Source organism: Tauraco erythrolophus, chromosome 14 (assembly GCF_009769465.1).
Source record: "Tauraco erythrolophus isolate bTauEry1 chromosome 14, bTauEry1.pri, whole genome shotgun sequence".
Lineage (NCBI taxonomy): Eukaryota > Metazoa > Chordata > Aves > Musophagiformes > Musophagidae > Tauraco > Tauraco erythrolophus.
In genome coordinates this window covers 2,995,210-3,022,265 of record NC_141478.1, presented here as the reverse complement: position 1 = coordinate 3,022,265, position 27,056 = coordinate 2,995,210, and the positions used below count along the sequence as shown (strand labels likewise).

The 27,056-nt window shown below is 38.7% G+C and overlaps 1 protein-coding gene across 6 annotated transcripts in view; it reads right to left on the bottom strand.

Moving 5' to 3' along the window:
* The window catches only part of DENND4A (DENN domain containing 4A), a 55,933-nt gene extending 29,092 nt beyond the window's left edge, over positions 1-26,841 (bottom strand). For 2 of the 6 annotated variants that reach the window (XM_086620361.1, XM_086620362.1), the window contains exons 1-10: positions 26,131-26,341; positions 18,243-18,328; positions 15,601-15,790; positions 11,129-11,458; positions 10,259-10,508; positions 8,588-8,657; positions 6,914-7,083; positions 5,984-6,225; positions 3,661-3,727; positions 334-392 (exon numbers count right to left, since the gene is read on the bottom strand). In XM_086620361.1, coding sequence (XP_086476487.1) covers positions 334-392; positions 3,661-3,727; positions 5,984-6,225; positions 6,914-7,083; positions 8,588-8,657; positions 10,259-10,508; positions 11,129-11,436 — 1,166 coding nt within the window. In that variant the 5' untranslated portion in view covers positions 11,437-11,458; positions 15,601-15,790; positions 18,243-18,328; positions 26,131-26,341. The other 4 variants (XM_086620357.1, XM_086620360.1, XM_086620356.1 and 1 more) reach the window with 4 other exon arrangements.
* Positions 26,842-27,056: the final 215 nt, after the last annotated feature.

Genomic DNA, 27,056 nt, shown 5'->3' with positions numbered 1-27,056 from the left:
CACAGAACTCCTTCAACTACCTGGCAACACTAAAGCTGCACTATCTTGGGAGCCCGGGTACCAACTCCTAGAAAGGGGATCTAACAATCTCTATTCTGCCTCAAGAATCTCCAAAATTATTTGAAAAAAACACAGATATTGTTCGTTAAGTACGCACCCTTGTCAGGGTACAGGTCTAATCACACAAATAACTTCAGATACACTAGCTACAAAAGACATCAGACAAGGTAAGTTAATTTTCACAATTACAACTCAAAGTACTTGTCATTAAATCTTTTCTGCAATCTGAGTCAGAACACATTTCACAATTAAACAGAAGATACTGCTACTTGCCTCAGTGGAAGGGGTGATGACACAGGTTGGCTAAGAATCAGGTTATCATGAGGAGATAGCTGGAAAAAGATTTTAAAATACACTGATTTTATTCTGAACTTTGGAAATATTTATTGGAAATTACACAAGCATAACAACACCTAAAAATCAATTAAGCCAAACCTTACACAGCCCAGTTGTATGGCACTGGAAGAAGTGGCACACAATGCTATGTATCAGTGTCTTTTAGTAAAAAACAGGCAAAGCTCCTTTCGTAGTCAGAGTTGAATACATTGTATATTCCTAAAGGGGAATGTAAACTAGCTAATACTGAAAACAAATGAATATATTTTAACTGCTGAAAAATGAAGCCTTCTGTATCTTAAGGGAAATGAGGACCCAGAGTTCATACACAGCTTTCAGGAGCCAGGAGAGGATTTCTTTTTGGATTTAGGGGAAAAGAGATGGATAAAACGCATGAAGGGGAGAGATGGCAGATTGTAATGTAAAGTAATATTTTCTTTGAAAGACATGAGAATTAGGCTCTTGGCTGGTAGAAACGGCTTAGCTCAGCTTTGATAGAATCTTTAAAATTTGCATTAGTTGAAGATCCAAGAGAAAGATCTTATTAATTCTTTTTTACGATGACATGATATCCAGAGAAATCATTCAGATGTTCAGCATGAATAGGAGGATTCAAGCGAGTACAATAATACAGATACACACTCAGTTTATCAAAGCTCAATTGACATCTTCAGCCACAGTAAATCCCAGTTACCAGTGAGCTTAATCCTCCCTGAGAAGTGGTCACGCATTTTCTGTGTGCTGCATAAAAGCACACACAAGAGCAGCAGTGCTAATTCAGTAAGTCACAGTAACTGGCACAACCAAGCTGCACGTTCAGACAGCTTTTAGCAACGTTTCATTTTTGAGTATGTGTCACCCTAGACCCCACTGCAGATTACCAGACAACAGAAGGCAGCAGATCAGATCAATTCGTAATACAACTGCTGAAACACCAAGTTACCTCGTTGTGCCTGGACAGACACACAACAGGCAGGACACCAACAGAGTCTGTGAATACTGGACACTGCAGAGCTTTCCAAGGCTGATGCTACATTTAGCTTCAATGACAAACGAGGATGGTCACACCACTCTACATGCTAGATTTGTCTCCAAGTCACCTTGTGACAACGACCACCATTAGCTTGTTCGGTGAAAGAATCCAGAGACCTCATTTTTTCAGCTTGAGATAACCTTCATAAACCACCCTCAGAAAGGAAGCATCAGCCTAATGTCCTATGACTTTTGTGTTTCAGCAAAAGCAGATAAACACAATCAAGAATTTATTAAAAGAGCATGTCTGCCCAAGGCAGAAGGGGCATGTAACCACCTCCATTCTTCAGAAGTTTGCAAGTTGTGATACATCACCAGAACAGAAAGGTCTGTGTAATTAGGGGATGTATTAGCGGATGTAGGACATGGAGAACCCAATCTAGCAGATTTCAGATCAGAAACGATCTGTCAACAATGGCAGCTGGAAACTGGCAGAAACATTCCTGAGTGTTTTACTGATGACTATAACTTCTTCGAAATTTAAAAGTCACACATGCCATATTCTCTCTCACGTTTAACAGATGCTAAGAAGGATCTAAGAACGGGTTGCACATCCAGACTGGCATACGTGTAGTTACTAAAATATATCAGGTCTCATTTTCAGAAAGCGTATAGGCACTTGCAAGACATTCTCCAGCAACACATAATCAGAAGAATTTGCTATACTAATTATTTAGCAAAAGATTACCATGTTTTAAGTTAACAAGCTGCAGAGAGAAATTACTATTTCTTCACTGAAATGGAATCCTGTTTTCAAGAATACAGGCATTTCCCACACTATTTCGGGGAAAATATCTGTGATTTTATTCAGCGCAGTATGAAACATGACTCAAAAGACCCTGAAAGCAGCTTGAAAGAAGTACTTACTCATAGACCTCAATTACCACTGCTTACTTTAAAAGCAGTGTGTTCTCCATCTGCACTAACTTGATGCACACAGCATTTTGAAAATGAGGTGTAACAGACAGAATTTCACATCACTTACACCTAGGTCCTTGGACTTTGTTCCAGGATATAAGCCCATGTATATTTTGACAGAGATTCCTAAAAATTCACACTAAAAAAATTAAATTATTTTCTCTAAACTTACTTACAGTTCTCTGTCAACGTGTGTTTAGTGTAGCACAAATATTTTATTGAAAATGAAAACAAAAAAAACCCCAAGATGTAAAAACACCAGGTTTTGAATTGAACTTTAAAATCATAATAAAAGTGACAGAAGCGTCATAGTTTCAATATAACTGTTCTCCAACCCTTTTCAGTAACAGTGTCACTTCTTTAGAATATCCACGTACACTAAGGAGGAAGGATTTTTAATACTCAATACATTCTATGAAGACACAACCCAAGATTGTATTTACTCTGAAAGTCTTCACTAGCATATGGGCTACTTACTAGGTTGTTACTGTGCAGTTTTCCATCTTGGAGACTAACATCATTTTGTAACAACTTCTTCAAAACCACAGGACTGGTAGAATAACTACAACCAGAATAGAGCTGTCTTTTCTCAGCAATAAAATTTTAACATGTCTCTACTCATTTTGCCTCTTAGGAGGAAAAGAAAAAATGAAGATTTAACAACACTTCACTTAAGAAATCTTTGAGTTGGAGATTTCCTCTCTCCTACCAGCAGTGATGTGGCTGAAATTTCAAATAACAGGTAACTTAAATGTAGCAATTAGACCATCTCACTCACACATAGTAAAACATGCTAGCTGTTGCAGGTAGGACAGAACAAGGGTCATATTTGACAAAGTGTGCCTCTGTTGAATGTGCACGGCTCTTGCAGTTTTCCGTAAGAGCTATCCATTATGTGGAGGACAGCATGAAGCCCTTTGGGAAAACGAGTAATCATGGATTTATGCTTCACATCTGGTTTTCATTTTATTTATTTTATACTCAGCCTTCATATAGTTGCAAGAAGAAAACAGTTCAAAAGTTATTGCAAAAAATCAAACCAGATGCCGACTGAGTAGTTTTTCATAAATTTCCATATACTCAGAAAAAAAAATTCAGTTCTAAGCTCACTAAACAGTATCTTGTAGTATCTCATTAAAGTTCTTAACTAAACTGGAAATAGAAGAGTGAGAAATCTGTAAAAATTAAGAGTATGAATTTAGAAAAAAAATTTAAAAAATGAACATAAAAGTTACATTTTCCATTTAGCAACTTGTTCAACAGTTGTTTTGTCCTCACTTAAGACACAGCTATTAAGAAGAAATTTACACTTACCTGAACTAGAATTCTTGGCCTCTGAGGGGATGGAAAAGGAACTTTATGCATGAAATGGGAAATGTGTCTAGAAGAAAAGAAAAATACTGATTTAGTAGAAAATTATAAGCTTAAACTGCTTTACCTCAAGACAAAATTACTGCTAGTAAGGAAATCGTTATATAAAAATGGCACATACTTATGGAGAAGACAGAGAACCAAAAAAAAAAACAAACAACCAGCCCCCAGATCCTACAGGGATATTCTGACCTTGAAAAAAATCTACTTTTCTACTAGTGACAACCAAAATGGCAGGCCAGATTATCTTTCAGACTACAAGCTTGGTTTGAGAGACTGAAAAATTACATGGAGATTTTTTTAAAAAAAAGATTTGTAAAGTAGAAATATTGATGTTTGAGTATAACCATACCATTTTACAATCATGCTTCTGAGACTGGCTTGAAATGGCACTACACCTCAGAGACTAGCACTGGTTATTTACAAAAAAATATTCACAGCTGAGTATCCAGCAGAGTCATTAAGTTCATCATATTTTCTTCACTTCCAAATACAAAATGTTATGTAAGATTTCTGATGAAAAAAGTGTTAAAGTTTTTCCATATACTACAAATACAGAAAAAGGTTTTTAAAATTTAAGTTCTCAGTTTTATAAATTGATTAAACTCACAAGAGTTCTAAAAGTGTAGTTCTGCATAATACACACTTCCACATCATAAAAACCTACATGCAATGAGTAGAAACTCAGGAAGAAACAGGTAATCCACCACAAACCGCATGCTACAGCACATATATTACTGCGATTCCTGCAACTTTTACCATTATTATGATTCAGACAACAACCAAACTTTGAAGAAATTCAGAGAAACCCATAAATAAGCACGGGTTTATATAGAAGACTCATTTTACATGTGATAAAAAAGCTACATATTTCATACATATGTATCAATGTAGCTGCGTATGATGCCATTAGACGTATGCAAGAACCCCCCATTTTCCCTGTGTTTTTAATTTTGTGCATTTGTGCTAGGCTGAACTTTTTTTGTAGCTCTAGAATCACATCATGCATTAACCAGAACTACTGATAGAAGCAGCAGTCTGGTCCCTCTCCTTCAGCTGACCTCCCTTGTGCCAGCACCAATGTCAACAAGGACAGGAAAGGAATCAGGCTGACAACGATTTGGGGTTTTGTCTTTATTATTGGTGCACCAAGCTGGTGGTGGAAATAAGGAACAAACAGCAAACATCAAGGGAAAGGCCTGCTGCTTGAAAATGTTTAAATTTGCATGTATGGCACAGACAACCTTCATCACCATTTAAATAGCTGAAGAAACTAGGCTAGAGACTATATTAACTTCATGGAAGAGAGTGTAGCTATATTTAAATTATCTACAGTAAATTGACCAGTCAGTTTACAAATCAGAGAAATCAGAGTAAGCAACCAGATCTGTAAAATCAAAATTAATAAAACATTTATTATATTTACTTCTCTTTTTAGTCATCCACAAAACTCAAAACCCAAAAATAATTCTTAGCTTAAAAAAAACAACTTATCATTATTGGAAGTTCACACTATCAGAATTTTAAAAGAGGTATAAGTAGATACAAAGCAGAATAATGAAGTGGATAAACAATAACAAAAAATGCTGTATCTATAAAGTCAAAGTCTCATAAAAATTAATATTGATGTTTAATCAGAAAAAAGACTGATGGGTAATAAAATAAAAAAGCAAATACTGCATTTGAAATCTGATGCATTAAAAAGCTACATTAGCCTAAAAATGTTAAATGGTATTACATATCAATTAGAGATATCAACCACTCCTTGGATACAAGGACTTCCTCTGCATTTTAAAATGTGAAATCCTTTATGTAAGAAGGAAATTCAGTTTATTCATCACAAATAGAGGAGGATTACTAGTACGAAAAATTAAATCTGCTTTATTATCTCTCATTACACAACAAATAGGCATTTGAAAAAAATGCAAAACTACATATTCTATTCTCCTAACTTAATGTATGCAACGTTAAGAAAGGATTTATAATCTTGCTTCTCCTAATCACTATGCTAAAGGGTGCAAAAAGCTAATTAAAAAAGGCTTTCAGAGAGACCTTTGCAGGCACTTAAATCACAAATAAAAATCTAGACTTTTTCGGGAAGCATCTAAAGATACATTTAATCAATGGAGAAAAGTGCTTAATCTAGTCTAACCATTATATTTAATGTTTGATGACTAAAGTCAAAGGGATATTATAGGAAATTCAGAAGTAAAAAAAGAGCTCACATCAACTGAAGTTACGGTTATGAATTTTTGAAATTACTTACTTCTCAATGGGCAGGACATGTGGCCCAGAAATGGAATAACGATACAGAAAGGTAAGAAACTTCTTGAAAGCATCAAAGAAAGGCCAGTGAGAGAGCAGACAGATGCATTTATTGGTTTGAACTGTTCTGCACGTGTCTGACTTTCCCTCGACAGCAGCTGCTAATCCCAGTTGAGATTTTTGTTTCTCTGTGAGATTCTCTTCAGGATATAGTTCATAAAACTGAATAGCAGCACCATAAACCTGCAAACAACACAGTTGATTTGAAGTCAATAAATCTGCCTCAATCTTCAAAACAACCTAACAAACCTCAAACATGCAAGGAAAATCAAGTCTATGTTACTGTTTGAAAAGTCATATTAACACAGCGTCTTTTGAAACAATCTATTCCAGAATATTCTTATGGCTGTAAAATCCAGACTATTATTTATTTAAAACACTTAATGTCATATGAGAAAGAGTAATTTATGAAACGATTTAAGTGAGAGAAAAACAATGATTATACAGAGTACAACTGCAGTCAACTGCTTCTACAATTGCCTTTAAAGCTATTTTAGGAATCCTTATAAGCAACTCAAAGCAGTATTCCTCTGACATCCAATTTACTTTTTAGAAGTATGCAAGGTTCTTTCCATGCTTGCAATAAAAATAGTATTCTTGCATGTATATGCAGTCAGGATTTTTACATCTGTGTAGTTTCTAAGGCTAACATGCTTGGCAAGCAAAGGAGCACAGTTTTATATTATCAACAGTCCAGCAGTGAAATAAATGCAAGTCACTCTTTAAAGTAGTTTTTGAACTAAGCCCCAACGAATAGATTCAAGTTTGCCTGTGAAAACATGCAGCAGCAGCATCCTGAAAAGATAAACAACCAAATTTTTTAGCTTACATTACTAACAATAATTTATTTTTTTTTAAGTTTTCAAAATACCTTTTCTGCAGAAGCTCCAGTTAGTACAAATGTAGAAAAAACTGGGAGAGGGTATTTGCTGTTAGATGGCCAACATTCAATCGTTGCACCCATAGGTAGGCAAAAAAGAGGCACAGATTCCGGTAATGGGAATGATTCATAATCTTCTTCGGGATATCTGCATATTAAACCTGCAAAGGCAATTTGTGAAGAGGCAGTTATGGAAGGAATAGCAGAAACACACTCGTAATAGATCAAGAAAGGAAAGCTGTAAATAATGAAGCATATCAAACAGCTGGAAAGAGGCTGCATGCTTCTGCATGCTTCCAAGGCTTAAGGAGAAATCACCTGACTGAACCATTGGACTGAAGTCCTACTTACTACTCATGAACTGTTCATAACTAATTTATCTATTTCTATTTGCATCTCTCTGCACATCTCAGCTATTATAAAGGTTCACCTTCACCACTAGGATCAATAAAGATTTAAAATTTAGTTGAAAAAATGGTAATCCGAATAATTGGGAAATAAGACAGATGTTTTCAATTATGAAAGCAATTACTTCTTGCCAACAAGTTTCCTGAAAAATCAGATAATGTTAGATATTAGATTATTTTTTTAATATCAATAGAATCAAACCAATTAATTGTGCTGATCCACCCCAGCTGAGGATTCAGATAACGTGCTATCAGACTAATGTGTTTAGACTTAATTTTAAACATAGCTATAAAACATGCAGTTCTGAAGCAGAGGCTCGTAACATGTAAGTCTTCAGTTACATCAAAGAGCTGTAGCAATCTGTCCTTGCTCACTGCCAGGCAAGGGGACTCCAAACCGAGAAAGAAGGTGGTATGAATGGATTTAGGATTTTTCTGCACCAGAGAGCACAATCACTACACGTTCTTTCCTGATATACGGTGAAATATTAATAAGCAATAAAAACTTCCCCCTGCCCCTCCAGAAGTAAAATTTTGTGCAAGCTACTACCAGATGTGGGGCCTTTTAAAATTTTCATTTATTTACAAATGTATTGTCCACCTTTTAGTTAGTCCTAAACTACTGCTGTTTACAGAGAGCAGCATCTCAAAGGGATATAAGTGCATTAAAGCTTAAGTCTGAATCATGTTCATGACTTGCACTCAAACAAAATCAGGGGTTTAAAAAAAACCAAACACCACCACATTTCATCAGAGCTATGGCAAATCTAATTCTGTCTTATAAATAAAACAACAAAATAAAGATGATACACAATCCAAAACTGAAAGAGCTCAATGTCACTGATGTTCAGGGCAGTGTGGAAGTCTGCAGTATTCTTCAAAATGTTTCTTAAAGAAAGCGATCATGAAAATGCATCAAATAATTTTTGTGATATTGTCTTCTGCATATATATACACACAAACACGTATCTTTAAAAGACAGTTATCAGCAACAAAAATAGAGGCTGGAGACACACAGGTTTGTAGAAACCTATCAAAACGCAAGTGATGAAAAGCAAAATTTAAAACAAAAGGTCACGATACATAATTCTAAGGCTTATTTTAGGATGTTATTTTAAAACAATTCTTCAGGGAAAGATTGGATAATACCAAGACAGTGTCGCCGTCAAATAATTCTTTGATTAAAAACGTATTACATTATAAATAAACCTGTACATCCTGAACTGAAGATAAAAAAGCCTAAATAGTAGTTACTTACCAGCTTTATATGATATGGTGTTGGTTTTTGCCACAGACTTTTTATAACATAAATACACTGCTGAGCCCCACTGCAAAACAAAAGAAATTATTGGATTACGTGATGAAGTATAGCAAGAGGACGTAACAGAAAAGAGTGGAGGAAAGCATTGTCTCCCTTATTGCCAAAAATCACAATTTTCACATGAAAACATAGAGCATTAAGATACAGGGATTTGGGGCCTGCTACACTCTCCTTTCTGACAACGGCCACACGCAGATAACTGAAAGCAAAGCACAGTGTGAGCTCTGAGCTAACCACCCCACAGCAGCCACCGGTCCCACCTCTAAACTGGAACTGGTTCATAGACCGAAGCACGAGATCCAGGAATTCTTCTCTCAGACATTTGTGAACACAACTACAGAATTTTAAGTACAATTGCCATCCATATAAATATTTAAACCTTTCTCCGTTTTTTTAAATGTGTATATAGACACACATACATACCTGCACACATGTATATATACACACACAGGTGGAATGTTTCTGTTATTAACTATATTGGTGTGTTAACATAATTTAAGTTAATATTTAATTTTATTTTGTGCCTGCATTTTTATTTTAATCATGCTAATCTTTAAGCCCGATTCCTTATTCCATCTGTGATACCACAGCCTGTGAAACACTGCAGCACAATGTCAGCTTTTGCAGCTTCTAAACAATTTCCTTTTTGGTGTTGCTAACGTTAACTATTTTTGAAGCTCTCAGTTTTTAGACATGAGGATAAAAAACATGAAAAACCACAGAATGGAAAAGACCAGCACCCTTTAAGGGCACACAAAGCTTTTATAGATGGGAGAAAGATATAACAACCTCCACAAGACAGCACTCCCATAACCCAATCAATACAGGGACTGGTAGAACTGAAAACCTCATTTGTTAATGGCTACAGGCATTTATTTAAAAACTAGCACAGATCAATTCCCATGATCTTTTTTTTTTGCATGGTGCTACTCACATTTGCAATCAGCATCCTCGTCAGCATGTTTAGTTTTGAGGACCCTAAGAAAACCAGCACATAGGGCTGCAGATTCAACTAAGAGACACCTAAATATTAAGTTCTGCAGAACAAAGTGCCACAACATCTGTGTATTTTAGCAGGTCTACCTTTGGAACTCTAGAAAGTAGTTAAACAGGCTTACAGTCAACAGCATCCAACATCACTCACGTGCAACTCTCTTCAGAGAAAAAGGCTGTGAAACCACTGAGGAGAATGACAATTATAGAAGAGCATTGTAGGCAATGGAAATGTTTAAAAAAAAAAAACAGAAGGTGGTTGTTAGATACAGAATTCCCATCACAACAGTAAAATCAGTGTCAGAAATAGCCACGTCTGTAAAACCTCCGGTTACGCACACGGTGACACAGCAGGTTCTAAGGACTAATCCAAAGCCACTGAAGTCAGCATTTCTAAGCCAGTACTAAAAAGAATATTTGCTCCAAGACTTCCAAAAAGACTTTGTTCCAAGTAGGAACAAAGAAATGTATCCTCCAACTCTTCCAAGATTTGATTTACCTTTGAAGAGTGCTTATCAAAACTCTTCAGCAGGTACTCTGAGAACTGTCACAAACACTCCACAAACATTCCATCGCTGCGTAGCAAGTGTTCAAAACCCGGATTTTGAATCTTACCATACTGTTACTAAGATTCTTGTCGACCTTGCAGAACGTATGTGGAGGAGTTTCTCCTTTACTTGGTATGATGATACAGATATCCGTAACGGCCAACGTGTTCTGTGTCATGTTTTCGGACGCTCTTCGGTACGTGATGTACACTCTTTGTGATGAGGCACTGCCACTAATATTAGCAGGCCGACCGTAGGGAGTAGTTTGAATTATTTCACAACCTTGCTTTACTCTTTCTTTCCCATCGTATAAAACCCTAGTGAAAATGGGATGAACAAAAGTCAGAAGGCATATAATTTTTTTAAACACTTAGAATATTAACACTACACTAAGAATTATAACTGAACAGTACTAGTTTAACAGCAGCTTTTGTCTCATCTCTGATCAAAAGATTTTTACTGAGAAGTTCAGGTCACACTATGTCAAATTGTATTCTAACAGAAAAGCTTCATGATGAAATTATACTAGTTTTCCTCATGTATAATTGCTTTTAAGTGTTTTGTTTACTGTAAAATAGTGTTATTTTCAACTCTATTAAAGATTCATTGCCTGATCCCAAGAATGTCATATGACTCACCTCTTTCGATCTGTATTAAACAGGTTAAGCATCTTATCTCAACCAAAATATATACATTGAGAATTATAAAGAGCTTTGAAAACCCTAAAATGCAAAGGATTACAGATGTCACTAAAATCCACTCAGCATGCATTTTTCCTACCGTACTGGGTTACAGGATGCTCAAGACAACAAATATCTTCCTGTTTAGAGTTTTGCCTTACATTTAAAAAGTACGACATTTCAATAAACCTGCTTTATTTGCTCATTAGTCAGAGAAAACTGCCAAAATCACCTACCGAAACAGAAAAACCACTCACCCCAGATCAGTAAGTGGGGGCTTATCCCTTCCTCGGCGATAACAAAGGTATATTTGCGGGCCCACAAGACTGCCATTGTTGAGATCTGCAGACAGTCCTGAGGGAGTAACATCTATACATTTATATCCCTGAGGAACTTCTTCCCCCAGAGACTTATTAATTACTGTTACATCTGTAATAGGTTCTTTTGGTTTAGCTAGTTTATGGCAAGCATCATTGAAGTGGATTTCTTCCTCTAGCGGTTTTGAAATATCTGTTAATCCTGCGACAACAAAATAGTCGGCAACACGAGCCCCTTTGTCTTCCATCTTCCATTACAAGACGTTATAACTGGCAAGAAAGAAACATAAATCAGCATTTTTGAAGGAAATTATAAATTAACAGAAAGAATAAAATTATGTTTATCTTTAAAAACAGAAAATTTTCAATAACATAAGTGAACACACAATAGAAGAATACAAAAGAAATAGAACCATCATCAGATCATGTAACACTTTTCATTTGTAATCACAATTTTTCCAATTTGGAATTCTGAGCTACAATCATAAGAGTTAATTGTTAAATCTTGGAAAGGAAAACTCAAGTGGCCTCTTTTTGTTAACTTATATACTAGAGTAGCTGAACCAACAGGAACAATAACAGCAAAATACTGCACAAAGTTCTGCAAACAGTTTACTACTTCAAGTTCATGGCTGAGCCAAAAAGTGGTTCTCAGGCATTTTGCATATAGTCTGTTGCTTCACTCTGTTCACCGTGACAATGGATCTTCTAAGGCATGATCTGCAATTAATATGCTTCCTCAATATTAAACATATGCAAAGGCTGTCTGGATTATGCTAAAGTACAACTATAACATTTGCAGCCATCTCACCCTGTGGAATTTTACATCAGATACCACGGAAAGATCTTCTTGGAGTATTTTTGCAGGCTAAAAGTTGCTGCCATTTTATTTTATAATGTTTTGGGGCTCAGATGCTTGACATGCAACCCATCTGTAGCCAGAGATATACCAGCTTTTATACAAAACATTTGAAATGAATCCACGTCAATGGACTACAGACCACTGTGAAACACAAACATTTAAGACCACATGAAGTTTTTCGTAATGCGGAGGAAGAGAGTCCTGCTGTTCCAGCCAAATTGTGTTGGGAAATTACTTCTTTCTTCCTGGAACATATTGATAAAAAAAAATTCTTTACATATTAATTCTCTCTGTATAGTATTTTTTTTTTTTTGCAGTGTTCACTATCACTGTTGCAAATTAACTTCAGCACAGCACAAAATAGTATCTGTAGGATGAAAAGATGGGCTTGCAAACAACACAGTGCACTAGATATCAGGAGATTCAGTTTCCCCTTTGTCAAACACTCCTGAATACCTTTGCAAGTCACTGAAACCTCATGTCATTTAATAGCTTGACTTTGCAAATAAAGAAAATACTTTCTGCTCTTGCATGGAACATTGAGAAATGGGCTAAAAACATTTATCAAAGTCACCCATATGTGCTGGAACCTCGCTAAAGTAGCTTCAGGAAGTTTACTGTCATCAAGTTCCAAACTTTTAAAACCAGACAAGCTATTTAAGACTCCCTTTTGTTGAACTAATTCTGTTAGGGTGTAAAATTTTATTGCAAGAGAAAATGTTACAACACAGGAGTTTCAAGAGCTTGCTAACATTCAGAAATTCAACAAAGAGAATTTGAAACAGTTTGAATAGTTGGTAGGAGACTACCGTTTTCATGCCACCTTTATTCCAGTTGCTTTACCTACCTCCCTTTATTTTTTTACTCTAGGTAGCAAGTATTAAGCCTTATCAAACTTCATACCATCATGATTCTTGGATTTTTACCAACAAATCTTCATTAAAACAAGTAAAATAAATTTGGACATCTCTCGCTGGTAATTAGGAAAATTGTGTCCTAAGTTGATACTGTGTATCTAATCAAATTGTTCTGAGTTAACTCAGATTTCCAGCACCAGTCCCTGCTCAAGAAGGAAGAATGTCAGCCTGTGCCTGATCACTTCCATCAAGCCATCCACCAGTGCAACAAAGATAATTCCATCCCGCTTCTCTTACTTGTACAGTGTTTGAATTTTGCTGGAGTAACTGAACTGACTGTCTTCTAAAGCTACAAGGAAATGAGTAAGTTTTTATTTTAAGATTATTTACATTATTCAAGAAAATGCCAAGAAAAATCCCCAAACTATCCAACCTCTATTTCTTCCTGTATGGTTAATAAGCAATATGGGACACTTTAGAACACATGATTACTGGGAAACAATCATCAACACAAAGCAGTGTAACAGTTTATAAATAACTGTTCAGCTCGTTCTCTGAGAAAAGTGAGAATGCAGTTACAAAACCAAGCTTAATTTCACCTAAATGCACTTATTTCACAAACATCTGGAATATGTTATTCAATTGGCAGCACATGAGAGTAATAACTACAAACTCAAAACTTCTCCTTGAGTGATGTACCCAAAGACACACAAATTCAACCACTGCCTATTATTTCACTGTTCGTCTGGCTTCAGCAAATCCAGAACAGGCCAGCAACAAATGCGTAGAGAGATTAAGAAGTTTCATAAAGCACCTTTAAACTCTTAACATAAGACCAAACACTAACATCTTTTAACCAACAGAACTGAAGCTCTAAATATTTTGTAACATTAACGAATCTCTGTAAAACTAAACTATGGTATACTACATTTTAATTGTAATGAAAATGTTCTATCTTTATCAACCAACATTCACTCTAAACCAATGGATAAGCTGTAACCGCTGTTTTTTTTTTTAAAGCTACAACACACTGGGCAAATATTTGCCCTGAAGTTTAAAAAAAATAATTATATATATCTCAGAGTGTATGCGGATGCTTTTAAAAAGTTGTATCATTTGAAAATCCATCGAGAAACGCAGAAAGAAAAAAATGAATACGTTATAAGATAGATCAGAAAAGACTACTCAGAAGATACAAGAGGTTTATCTCTTTATAAATACGTAAAACAAAATACTCAAGAGCTGCTGAGGAAGAAAGGGCTAGCTAAGTAAAAGCTACCAACCAAGCAATTTAAACTCAACACTTAACCCATTAATGGCTTTAAACAGAAAGAGGGCAGATTTAGATTAGATCTAAGGAAGAAATTTTTCACTTTGAGGGTGGTGAGGCACTGAAACAGGTTGCCCAGAGAAGCTGTGGCTGCCCCATCCCTGGAAGTGTTCAAGGCCAGGCTGGATGAGGCTTTGGGCAACCTGGTGTAGTGGAGGGTGTCCCTGCCCATGGCAGGGGGGTTGGAACTAGACGGTCTTTGAGGTCCCTTCCAAACCAAACCATTCCATGATTCTATGATTATAAGTTGTGGTGAAAAAGAAGTTTTCCATTAAAAGACGCATGAAGAGAGAAGGCAGACTGAAAGCTGGTTAAATCTTGCCCTGTTGTGTATGAAAAATGCTCCATAACCACAGGCTCAGTACAAAGCAGCAGAAACACCACAAAACTCAACTTTGCCTTAAAGATTCTCGATTAGAAAAATACTAATTTTTATTTTGTTCTGTTCCTTTTCTCATTAGCGTTATTTCACAGAACTACATCAATTTCTGGAGTGCTTCACAATGCCTTTTAAATAGAAAACTGTATTTTAGTAATCAAAAATTATACAACTATGACTGTTTAAATTGAAAGTCTTATGATTTCAGTGTATTAGCAGCACCTTAATCCAGTTTAATTAGCCAAGACAGCATTACAAATAAACAGCAAGATTTATATACATTGCACTGAAGAATCATAGCTATCTCATAATTTAAGCCTCACTATTAATTATTTCATCTTAAGTTTCTACCAAAAGTCTTAAATTCAAGCATTCATTTATTCCCACAAACACTGTCAAGAAAAAGTGGGACAAGCTCTCCTCATTTAGAGCCAGTTAAAATTAGAATCCCCTACACACAAACACCTGCTATCACACAAATTTGCTTCCTAAGGTTATAGCAAGTAATACACAAGTCAGCAAGGCTTTCATAATTTAATGCAGCTTTTACATAAGGGAGAAAAAAAAGGTCTAGCTGATGATGCATCATCCCTTCAGATCTTTGCCTTCTAATACAGAGGCTTGCAGTTAAAAACAGGATAAAACGCAGAAGATATCAAAATAATTCAGTGGTATTTTATTCAAGCTGACTGAGAGTTTACTAGAGCTACCGTGATACTCAAATTTTCAACATCTGTTTACTGTGAGAACAGATTTATGCAAAACTTTATGGTAACAGAAGCCAGAAAGAAGGTATATAATGTGAGCTAATTCAGTGACAAATAATCATTGCCTCAAAAGCGATTTCACATCAACTGATGAATCTGAATAATTTCCATAGAAACTCTTACCATGAAGGTGTTCCAAAGGATGTTACAGTCATATACATCACACAGTCCTGCAAGTCATCTTCCAGGAAAAAAAAAAAAAAACCCCACAACAAACCTGCAACAGAAACAGTCACACTGCACAAGAGTGTTGCTTGAAGCAGCAGGTCCCAGGTGAAATTCAACATGAACGGTGCCCCAGTGAGAAGCAGCTACTATTGCTTCTCTACACCAGTTATCTGGGGACGAGAGGCTGTACTTTGAAGACGATGCCATGAGATCATAAACATAACCTCTCACAAAAGTCCCTGGAAAAGAGTGCGATATATGGCCCTTGAGCCGTCTCCTGTCAACCATTTTTAGTGGGCTGCATATAAATACTACTACTATGAATTAAACACCAGTTTGCAAATAGCAAACTGGCTTGTAAGAGCATAGTAAAAACACACACAGACTTTGCAGATCATGACTATATAAATGTGGGAGAAAAGAGGGCTTTTTGCCATTTCTAAAACTATGGGAACAGGGGAAAAATCAGACAATCCTGCCACAGATCCACAAACTATTAGCTTGATATCTTTGCTGAAAGACAAAGGGTAAACTCAATTTCATTGTTTATTCAATTTAATTTTTAATATCATCACATTTCTTCATAAACTTTTAGGAAATACTAATTAATAATGTTCTCTGTCTGTCACCGCTATTGTAATTCATAGGTGCTGACATTTTAGCAACTGTGCAAGAGAGATTAATCTGAAAAATTAGCTTTGTGGACTAACACTACAGATCTATCGCTAGTGTTAGAAGAGCAGTAGTCTGCTGCAAAGGGCAAAACGATCTGCTCTTACAAGAAAGATGATCAAGGAGTTTACAGGAATTCCATGCGGCTGACCCTTTTGTGATAAATAAAATACTGTTGGGACTTTGATCTCACCACTGATTTCAGAAAGAGCAGCACAGACACTAACCTGGTTTTCTTCTAACAAAGTTTTTTCTGTCTGCTATTAGCTACCTGCAAGTCTCATATAGAGAGCAAACAAAAATTGAAAGGCATGATTTTATACCAGCTCACATATTTTCAGAAAAAAACAACTCAATCAGTGTCCAAGCTTTCTGAACAGATCGTAGTTTTAATCGAAACACTGTAAGACGGAAGTTCTCTTTTCAGCCTTGAAAAGAGAAGACGGGGGACCTAATAGCTGCCTTCCCATACCTGAAGGGAACCTACAGGAAGGCTGGGGAGGGACTTTTTACAAGAGTGTCCACTGACAGGACAAGGGGAAATGGGTTTAAGTTGAAGGAGAACAGATTTAGATTAGAACTTATGAAGAAATTCTTCAGTACAAGGGTGGTAAGACTTTGGAATAAATTTCCCAGAGAAGCTGTGGATGCCCCCTCCCTGGAGGTGTTCAAGGCCAAGTTGGACAGAGCCTTGAGTAGCCTGATCTAGTTGAGAGGCATCCCTGCCCATGACAGGGAGGTTGGATTAGATGATCTCTGAGGTCCCTTCCAGCCTGTGCCATTCTATGATTCTATGAAGTACACATCAGCTTCTTCCTCACCACATGACCAGAATTAATGCGGATGTGCCATATATTCCATCTGTGCAGCAGCAACAGGCATGATGCTTCATCAAGTGCAGAGTTTACTACAGACACACTACACTATTTCCAAGGGAAAAAAAAAAAAGATGTAATTCATACAACCTGCTCCTACCCACAGACTTCTGTAGAGGTAACCTGTAAGCTGCAGACCAGAAGAACTGCTCTAGCAGCACCAGCTTCTTTCCAGGAGCCAACTTTCCCAGACAGTAAAAAGAGTTTACTTGTGTGCTTTTTGCATGTGCAAGAGATACATGACCTGCGAAAGACACCAGTAAGGACCATCCGACTCCAGCAGAACAGTTTTGCCAGTCCACCTCTGGCAGACACAAACACAACTGCCTTGTAATCGCTTAATCTTCCTTGTCTTCATTCCCACTCCTTCCTACATTTTCCTTTGAGAATATTAAATCGCTTATTAATTTGATCTCCTTATTAGATCCATCTGCTGTATAAAGCAGGTGACATTTTACTTCGTTAGCCTGACTCTGAAGAGATGTTCTGTTTGTAAAAAAGGAATGAATGTCTCCTAGTGTAGCTTGGAAACCAGCACAGGGCTCTGCAACACACCTTTTTTAAAACAGTTCAAAGCTTTATTAAAAATGGTGATTTTTTTTTTTTGAAAGCATTCATCATATAATCACATTCCAAGAACTTCCTTCCTTTGAAGGCACATGAAGCGTAGATGGATAGACAGATGAATCAGTGACCAATTTTTAAAAATTGCCAGTAAATTTCTAGCAGCCCCTAGCATTTCTGTCTCATATGTGTACTGCTGCATTATCCTGTTGAAGCATGCTGCCAACAGCACAGAAATGTGGCAGCCAGTCATGCAAGAGCAAAATGAAGTTAACTGGACCAGTCAGTCCTGCTAAGGCTACTCAGAAGCATTTCTCAGCCATGACACTGCACAAATCACATGAGAGCTCCACAGTCCAGAGAACATGTGAATAACTGCAGTTACGCAGGGAAAAACCTTCACCCCATCCCTGTACTTCCAAAGTTGCCTGGCAAAAGTGACAGACAAGTCTTTTTTCCACAGTATTTTCTTCATAACAAGCAAACAATCCTGAGAACAAAGCAGAAGCACCTGAAACATCACGGGAATTCTCTTAAGTCAGAACACAGGTCTTGAAAAGTCTTTCAGCATGTTCCCTACCTTTTCATCAGGGCATTGCTTCTACACTTTGCCTCTCTTGCTGTTAGCCAGGCTTTAACACAGACTTCTTGTTAAAGTTTCATCCCCTACAGAAAGAGTAAAAACAAAAATAAAACAATGTAAGTATTTGTTGAAACTTACTTACTGCACACTCCACTGCGCCAGTCACATTAAGTGAACATTGTGAATTGTTGTAGGACTCGCTCGCTAAGACAAAATCATGTCACAACTGTTAAAAAGTATATGAAACTAGATTTTAAACTTCAGAAACAAAGCATCAAGTTTTATGCTGCATTGATATTTTAAGAATGTAAACATCACAATACATTTAATGCTTTAAAGAAACAAAAATCAAAGAATGGTTGAACCAGCCACTTCAAATTATTTCAGATATTCCACTATTTTCTGATAATAAATGCCTTCCACATCTGTTCACAGAAGGTGTCAGCCAGCTATGAAAGTGATCTGTTAGCTCAACAACCTTTCCAAGTCTACTTTAAGGCATTGCTCCTCTTTGCAAGTCTCTGATATTCAAGTAGATCCTTCTCACTCCACAATCAGCAATACCCTTCCTTCGAGCCACTTGATTCCAATTCCCCATCCTTGCAGTTACAGTTTCCTTGCTGTTTACTGTCACAATTCACTGCTTTTCTTCAGCTATGGAATACTTAGCTTGTAAATACTCATATGATCACTTTTAAACATTGGTATGACCATAAACACAGCTTGAGCTTGTGGTTTTACACCAAGGCATGTGCAAGCCGAGCAGCCTATGCTACAGTTCAGCATTTTGAAGCAAGTTTTCCACCATGGGATTGAGGTACTACCTCACTGGAGACCCTCTCAGACTTCAGTCTCCCAGAACGACTCATTAGCATCAGCAAGGCTGTAGTCAAAAATAAACTTTGTCTAAACGAGGTCTCTATTTTCCAAGACTTGGAGAACACTTTGAAGATCACTGCGAGAAGACTTCAGAAAACAAAGTGTAACATAAGCAAGGCTGGGAAGAAACACATCTCAGGAGGGTTTATGCAAACCATGAAAGATTTGCTTTCGTTCCTGAAGTGGAAAAATTTTGGGGAAAAATCCTACGTTAAATTATCAGAATTATATTTTTGGGAGCACAAAGTTCAAGGTTCTGCTCATAACACCAAAGTACAAGACAACTTATTTCAGGTCACGCAGAAGCAATCAGCACGGTCAGTTCATTACTCCCACAGCAAGGAGCGGGAAGGTGACAGCCTGGAGAGCAAACCCAGCCCCTGGTGCAAGGCTCCATACAGCACTATGGACTGGTACCAGTTAAAGTCAGTTACTCTCCAGTCACTGACTTTAAACATTTTTACACCAGACTACAAAGTAAGAGAGTACGCAGCAGTGGCACTACACATTTTTGTCCAACGACCTGGTCTGTAACACAAAGTTTCTCTGAGTATCAGAAATTATCATTTTAGGGATCACCTACAGACCTCCAGCACAGCTACAAAAAGCCTAAGGAAAAATTAGCAGCATTAACACAGGAACGACTTCCCCATAGACACTTCAAAACCCATCTTGCCTAGTCAACTATCTGGAAAGCCAATGAGGAGAGTTAAAGGAAAGAAAAAGAAAACTACACATTTAAGCATCACAGGGAACACAGTGAGGACTGCTGCCCGTGTGCTTGCAGCTCTGTTTCATAGTACTTGCAGCTTGTGGAACATATTTACAACTAGTTTGTTGCCCTCCATCTATCAAGCAAGAAATCTATTTGTTCAAGAAACAAGGTGGAAAGGACCTACATTATTACTGCACTACAACTAGAACTTCTCACAGCATTTTTACTTTTCAGTAGGACATTGCCTATACTTTCTTTTCTTCACATTTCCTACTACTACAGTTAAGCAAATGACAGTAACAGAGAAAGTTGCTAACAAATAGGGCTAAAGTAACCAATTGTACTACTTTTTAGACCTTATTGTGTACATCTGCAGTCGATAATGTCAGACAACACAGTAATTAATAAGAAGCCACTAGCCTCCACTAAGCTCCCTTTGGTGCTGCATCAATAGTAGTACTAGTGCTAAGAAACACATTGGCATATTAAAAAACCAAACAAACAAGAAAAAATGCAACATTGTTCAGCCCCTATATCACTAGGCCAGAATTGATATCAAGCTTTTTACAGGCCCATTCACAATTGCCTGTATTAACTCATGGTTAACGTACTCTGACCCAAACAGCTCAGGAGATAATCAAGAAAGCTCAGAAAACTTGGCCACAAAGGATCTCTAAGAGGTGCCTGGGAAACAGAAAAGTGTTGGATGAGAGTGCAGGGACAGAACACAAGACCATGAGTTTGGGAGCAGAAAATAGGAATGCGGGCCAAGAACTGAGGGACAGGAAGGTTTGTTTAGCAATGCCTAGGAGGAAAAAAAAAAGTTAGGCTTAAATTCAGAGGCTAATCTAGATTCAGTAGGATCACCGCAGTCAGTAAGCAAGAACCAGCCACCTACAGTATAAAAGCTTAGAGGAGGAAGCAGAATAACTGGCAGAGGGAAGGCAGGAAGGAACAGACTTCACCCTGAGGGAGAGATCAGGCATTTTCTACATCTTCTGTACTTTCCAACACCACTCACCAAGTCTTCCATTTGTCTGTTCTTCATTGCTGTTTTTAGTCTCAATAAAATCAAAGCATTTAGAGGGCCTAACAAGACACAGGCTGCTTAGGTGCTCATTATAGTTGTGCGACAGCAAAATTCCATTATATCCAACCCTGACTACAAAAATTAGAGAAAGTGATGTTCAAGTATTCCATGAGATTCATGACAGAGACAAAACTTAACAAGGTCAGTTTTAAAACTTCCACTTTTCTCTCTAGATTACAGTATTTATGGCCAAAAAGCACAAACCAAAGAATGGAAATGATTTCTGAAGTACCACTGTGTTTGTAGGGAGGGATGCAGGAAACAATCTATAGCACGAGGGGGAGGAAAGCCAAGGTAAGCACTACAAAATGTAAATATTACTTCATCCAAAACACAGTTCAGGAGGGCAGCTAGTCTATGTTTTTTTTGTACAACTACTTATTATATAACAACTTTTTCAAAGGAGAGGTCCCCCAAACAGAACATTCTGTTTTCCTTGGCACAGTAAAGGCAAATGAAAGCAGGCAAATCTTCCAATACTGAAATTCAAATCCAAAATCTGTCACTGAAAACATCACAGTGCCTCAACCAAGACCGACAGAAGCGGCCTGCTTTCACCCAGCCATGTTCGGAGGCACATGCCAACCTCAGTTTAGTTTTGAAGTCATTCTCTACCCAAATTAAAATTTTGAGTTCCTCGTGACACACTTTAATCGTGAATCAGAACATTTGACACTCTGGCCAGCAAAAAAGCCCTGTAAGATAAGAAAACTGGACACGGTCATGCTGCAAATTATAGACATTGACATGCAACTGCAGAGCTGTAACTGCCATTTGCAGATGATCTACACCACACTGGAAAGGTTTAACGGTGAGATAACATTGACTAATACCTCCCTCATCTAGTAAATCTCTACATCCAGTTAGAGAAGTGATCATCTTCGGCCTCACAGAAAAACAAGCATGAATGTCCTGCTACCAGTTCGGCTACAGATATATCTATCTAGGAACACATATTGCTGTGACAGTTTCCTAGCTTGGTTAGCAACGTTAGGGTCGTGTTGCCCCCGATAATCATGGTAAATTAGCTGAAGGGAAACGATACACTAATGTAACTGCTGCTTCAGGATTCCAAAGCCAACTCAAAATACATCTTTGGAACATAGAGCAGACCTATCTTAAAAGCTTTTCCCCATCTTTTGGATCAAAATTATTAAATAATCACATTTTAAAAAAAGCTGAAGCGTACTGAGTCAGGGAGAGTCAGCTTACAAGCTAAATATTACAAGAAATGCACTTGCTGAAGGGTTTGCCTCTGGTGCTCTGCGTAATGAATTCCCACTGTCCTGAACAGGAGTGCAGCGTACAGGTCACTACGAAGTTGTGCGATTTGCTTGCACCAGGATTTAACTGGCAGCACTGCCCTGAGCCCCATTACTTTTGCACTTGCAGGATCTGAACAGCATTGCCTCTTTCACCATAATTTATAGTCAAAACGTAATGCAGACAAACTTGCTGACATACAGAAGCTGCTGGAGCTGGACCAGATCCTCATCTCAGTTGTGAAACAGAATAAATCCCTAAAACCCACAAGTTTCTTCCGAAGCTCGAGACAAACCCAAAACTCGAGTCCAGCCCACAATCCCCTTCTCTTTGTTTGCATAACGCTTGCACACACAGAAAGAGTAGGGGTTTCCTCTTGGGAGTTTGTCGTTTGCATATACGCACATACGACATATACAACTTGTCAACTGTCATTTCAGATGGTTAAATATCAATAATGTGATTAATTAAGGATGTTTTTTCTGACGCAAATTTTAAAAAGTCAAATTTTAAAGTAAAAATGAAATAGTGAGGATCTAGTCAGCTAACTTACTTCTAACACTCCTCCTTGCTCTTTGCATCCTATTTTTATACATAGTTCCTTCTTTCACTGCCCCCCACATTACTTCTTACTTTAATTTCACTCTATTTCAGTCTATACAGTAACACTGTATCTAATACATAAAAGCGCACTTTGAAAAGGTAAAAATACGCCATTTAAAAGAGCAAACACTTTCTGAAGCCTTTTGTTTCCACTTCTCCTCCACAATTTCCTCCTGGTACTGTTTCTGAGCTCTTTAGGGAATTACCAATGACTATTTCTGCATCATAGCCTGCTACTAAAATGACTGCTATAGATCAAACCTCTCAGCATCACTGCCTCACACAGCTTTCACTGTATACTTTAATTTTGACTCTATAGTCTGGGGGGGCACTTTATAAGCACACATACATCAGCAGAGTATTTTCAGATCAGTCACAGACCGAGCTTCCAGATCATAGACTAAGCCTGAACTGAAGGATAGCAGAAAACATCCATGGCTTATTACACAATATAGCAAAGCACCTCATTCGTTTTAAGTAACTACTTGGCCAGTACCACTGTTAGAAATAGTTGATTTTAAATAGCTGAGCTGTTTATACATATTCATTTCCTACCTGTTAGCTATCCTCAATTAAAGCAAGGCATAAGTGGGTTTAGCTAGCAGAGGATTTGCAAGGATTTGCTGCTTTTAGTATGGCATAAAATTTCTATCAAGATTCGTGCTCACAGTAGCAAATATTATTTATACACAGAATTGATACATAAGGGAATAGAAGCAGGGCCTTTTCTGAGCTCTTGCCTAGGACCACTCAGCAAGGCTAGTGCAGAAGGATGAGGGACAAGTACAACTCAGCCCTCCAAACCACCCCTCTACCCTTGCTTTTTGGGCAAGCTCAACCTAAACTTTCTTCAAAGGTGCTAAATCTTTACAGGGTTTGGTTTGAGGGGGAGATTGTGAAGAGGAGGGGCAGGCTGGGTTGGTTTGTTGGATTTTTTTGAGAGTCAGCATTAAAAAAAATTGATATTCCAACACAGAGAAGCCTGATTTAAGTACTTCAACAAACAAGACAATCATACTGGAAATACACCTATCCACACAAATTGCATCATGTTTTGCTACAGCACTTAGAAAGAAATTATTTTGGTGTCTTTCTGGTCCTTTCCCCCTCCTTTTAAGAAGTATTAAGGTTCTTTCCAGGAAACTTCAGAACAAATACCTTAAATCCACAGCTACAGATGTATCAAAACCTGAGCTACTGGAACCCTCTGTCAGACCGCAAGATACCTGGAAATCACTGATACTATGTTTGAACAAGGTTACAAAGTTACAGTGACTGTTTTTCATGCAATAAAAATTGTGCAACATTGTAGCCTCCAACTTTTTGGTCATGCCGACTAGACTACACCGTATTTAAAAAGCTACTTTCAAAATTGAGTAAATGACAATAACTGGAAAGAAGACTTCCTGCAAGTCTTCATTTCGTGAGGGATTTAAGACTGAGAAAGGTTTTGACTAAGCAGCTGTTGTTCTATTCCCTTTCCAGAAGCCGCTGGTGTTTGACCATGAGTACAACTGTTTCTACATCCACTGTTATAAAAAGCATTTCAATCTACTGTGACTTGCAAAACTAACTCCCATTCAGTTGCTAGGAAGTAGGATAGAAATAGAAAAGGGATGTTGAATACTTAGTGACACTGCCAATCTCTTTCTCCAGTTTTAAAACCTCAAGATTAACAAATCCCCTTACTATTATTCAGCTTGGTCTAGATATTCCTCTACTGAAGAGTTACAAAACAGTTTTCTCTAGGTGTCACATGCTACAGCAGAAATTTACCTAGAAATTAATAAACCTTCCAAAGCAATTAAAAATTGCCAGACTGGCTTCTGAACAGCAGTGTCCACAGTTCCTTTGTAAGAGTGACACAGAACAGTAGTAGCATTTAGACACTTTCCTGAAACAACCTCATTCTCTTTAGCATCGTTAACAGAGCCCTAGCTGGGCTCTGCTCCCTACTTTCCCTTTCAAGCACACATCTTAAACAGCACCAGGTTATTCACATTGTTCCTAATGCATGACCTGAATCAGCAATGCTTACCTGAGCCCTTACAGTGTGTGCCAGGCTATGTCAATATTTATGCTTCTACTAACTAAGAATTAACTCTGGCTATTTAACCACAATATTGCTAATATTGTCATTAACACATATAGAAATTCCATTAAGCTCCGTACCAGTGTTAGATCCAAATAAAGTGTGTCGAACAAGCCATTCGCCAGAAATGAAGACCTGCAGCCACACTGCTCCAAAAAACAGGAAAACTCAAGTCTATGAACAACCTTATGGAATGGAAAAACATTTCTAAGTAAACCTGTATTTTAAAAAATGGTCCTACTGCCTTTTGGCTTACTGCTTACAGAAACAGATCTTATCTTTTGTGCTAGTTTCTAGTAAATTCATTATTTAGGAGAGGTCATTGGGTAAAGCTGTTCCAAAGGAGCAGAACCTGCTCATAAACTTGAGGAAAGCACCTCACCCAGCTGAACTCTAATGCTTCTCGAATAAGTAAAACATGTACATCACACAAGCTCTTAAGGCTGCAGAGAAAGAAGCTAAACCTTTTTTGCTCTATTTTTAAGGCTTCATGCAATTTTCCCCTTCCCCAAAAGCTAACCACAAAAACTCTAATACTCTATTTTTGATAATTAAATGATTTCAATGCCAAGTCACGATTACCCCTAGAAACTTAGCTTCATTTACCAGAGACACAGTTCCACTTTAACGTTCACTTTGGACGAGCTTACAGAATCCTCAATACTCTAAAAGCAAGATAGAGTTTCACCAAGACTCAAAATATGTGAATTTTTTTAAAAGAAGAAAGAAACGGGAGAGTCTGACCACGTAAGACTTGTATGCTAGACACACAAACCAGAAATAATCCGTTCACCCCCCCTCGACCTTCCTTGGCTCGACTAACTCAATCAGTTTTCCTAAACCACCACAGATACTTGCCAAGATTAAATATTTGTGTTTAATCTTTCAGAAAGTGAAAGATTATGTACTGTAATGTAACACTCTTTACGGAAACCTTTAGTTGAGCAACAGTTCCAGAAGAAATTGTGAAATGAAGTAAGAAGCTGTCCAGACCACCACGCCTCCACTCAGTTAATTAAAAAAAAAAAAATTAAACTTCACAACTAAGTGCCAAGTCAAGACCTCACTTTTAGCAAACCAACATTCTCAGAGGCGGCACGTTTTTAAATGCAGCTTGGAATTACTCCAGAATAACCACCATCGCTAGGAAGTTATAAAATATTATCATCCCCTGGCCAGCAACTCATGTTACATGCAGACATCGTGACGGAGCACAGATAAAAATGTCAGGGCTCATTTTTACCGTAGTATCCAGGACGCCGCATTAATCCAGGTATACAGCAACCCACGCTGCGGGAGCCAAAGGGAAAGTCGCGATCAAAACACGCCCGCACAAGGCTGAACGCTACCCGCGCGTTTCCCGCTGACGCTGCCTGGAAAAACCGCACGTTTATTCGGGAAACACAGGCAGCTCGGCCCGCAGCGAGCCGCTGCCCGGCCTTTGTAACATGGCAGGTCAGCAGGCAGCGCTCCGCTCCGCCCCGCGCAGCGCCTGGCCCCGCACGCCGGCCCGGGGCTCCGCTCCTCCGGCCCGGCCGCAGCGGGGAGCTGACGGGAACCGGCGGGCGGGCGGCTAAAAGGAGAAAGTTTTCCCCCTCCCACTGCGGCCCAGCGGAAAGTTACCGCCGCCCCCGCGCGTCCCTCAGCCCCTCGCCCGGCACCGACAGCCCCGCGGAGCCCCTTCCCCGCCGGGCCACGCTCGCGATAGCGCCCGCCCCGCGATATCTCCTCGGAGAAAGCCCCCTCGGCGCCTCGCCGCGCTGACAGCCCGGCGCGCTCGCTGCCCCGCCGCCCTCACCTCAGGCGGGGGCCGCGCTCCCCGGGGGCACGGGGAAGCGAGGAGCGGGAGGGTGAAGGGGGGTAGGGGGGAGGAAGCGCGCTCGGTCCCCGCGCCCTTATCTCATCGTAGCGGAGCCCGACTCGCCTTCGCTGCCTCCCCGCCGTGTGGGCGTCTCAGGCGGGATCCCCCCTCCCCTCCGCGCCGCCTCCTCGCGCCGCCATCTTGGCTGTCACGGGGGGCGGGTGGGTGGGGGAGAGGCGGGGGCCGCCTCGTGATCGCGGCAGGGAGGGAGGGCGCCCGCCGGGTCCTGCCGCTCGGCGGCGGGAAGCGGCGGTTCCCTGCCGCGCCTGAGGCGGGCTGGAAGCCACCGCGCTGCCTCACAGCCGTGT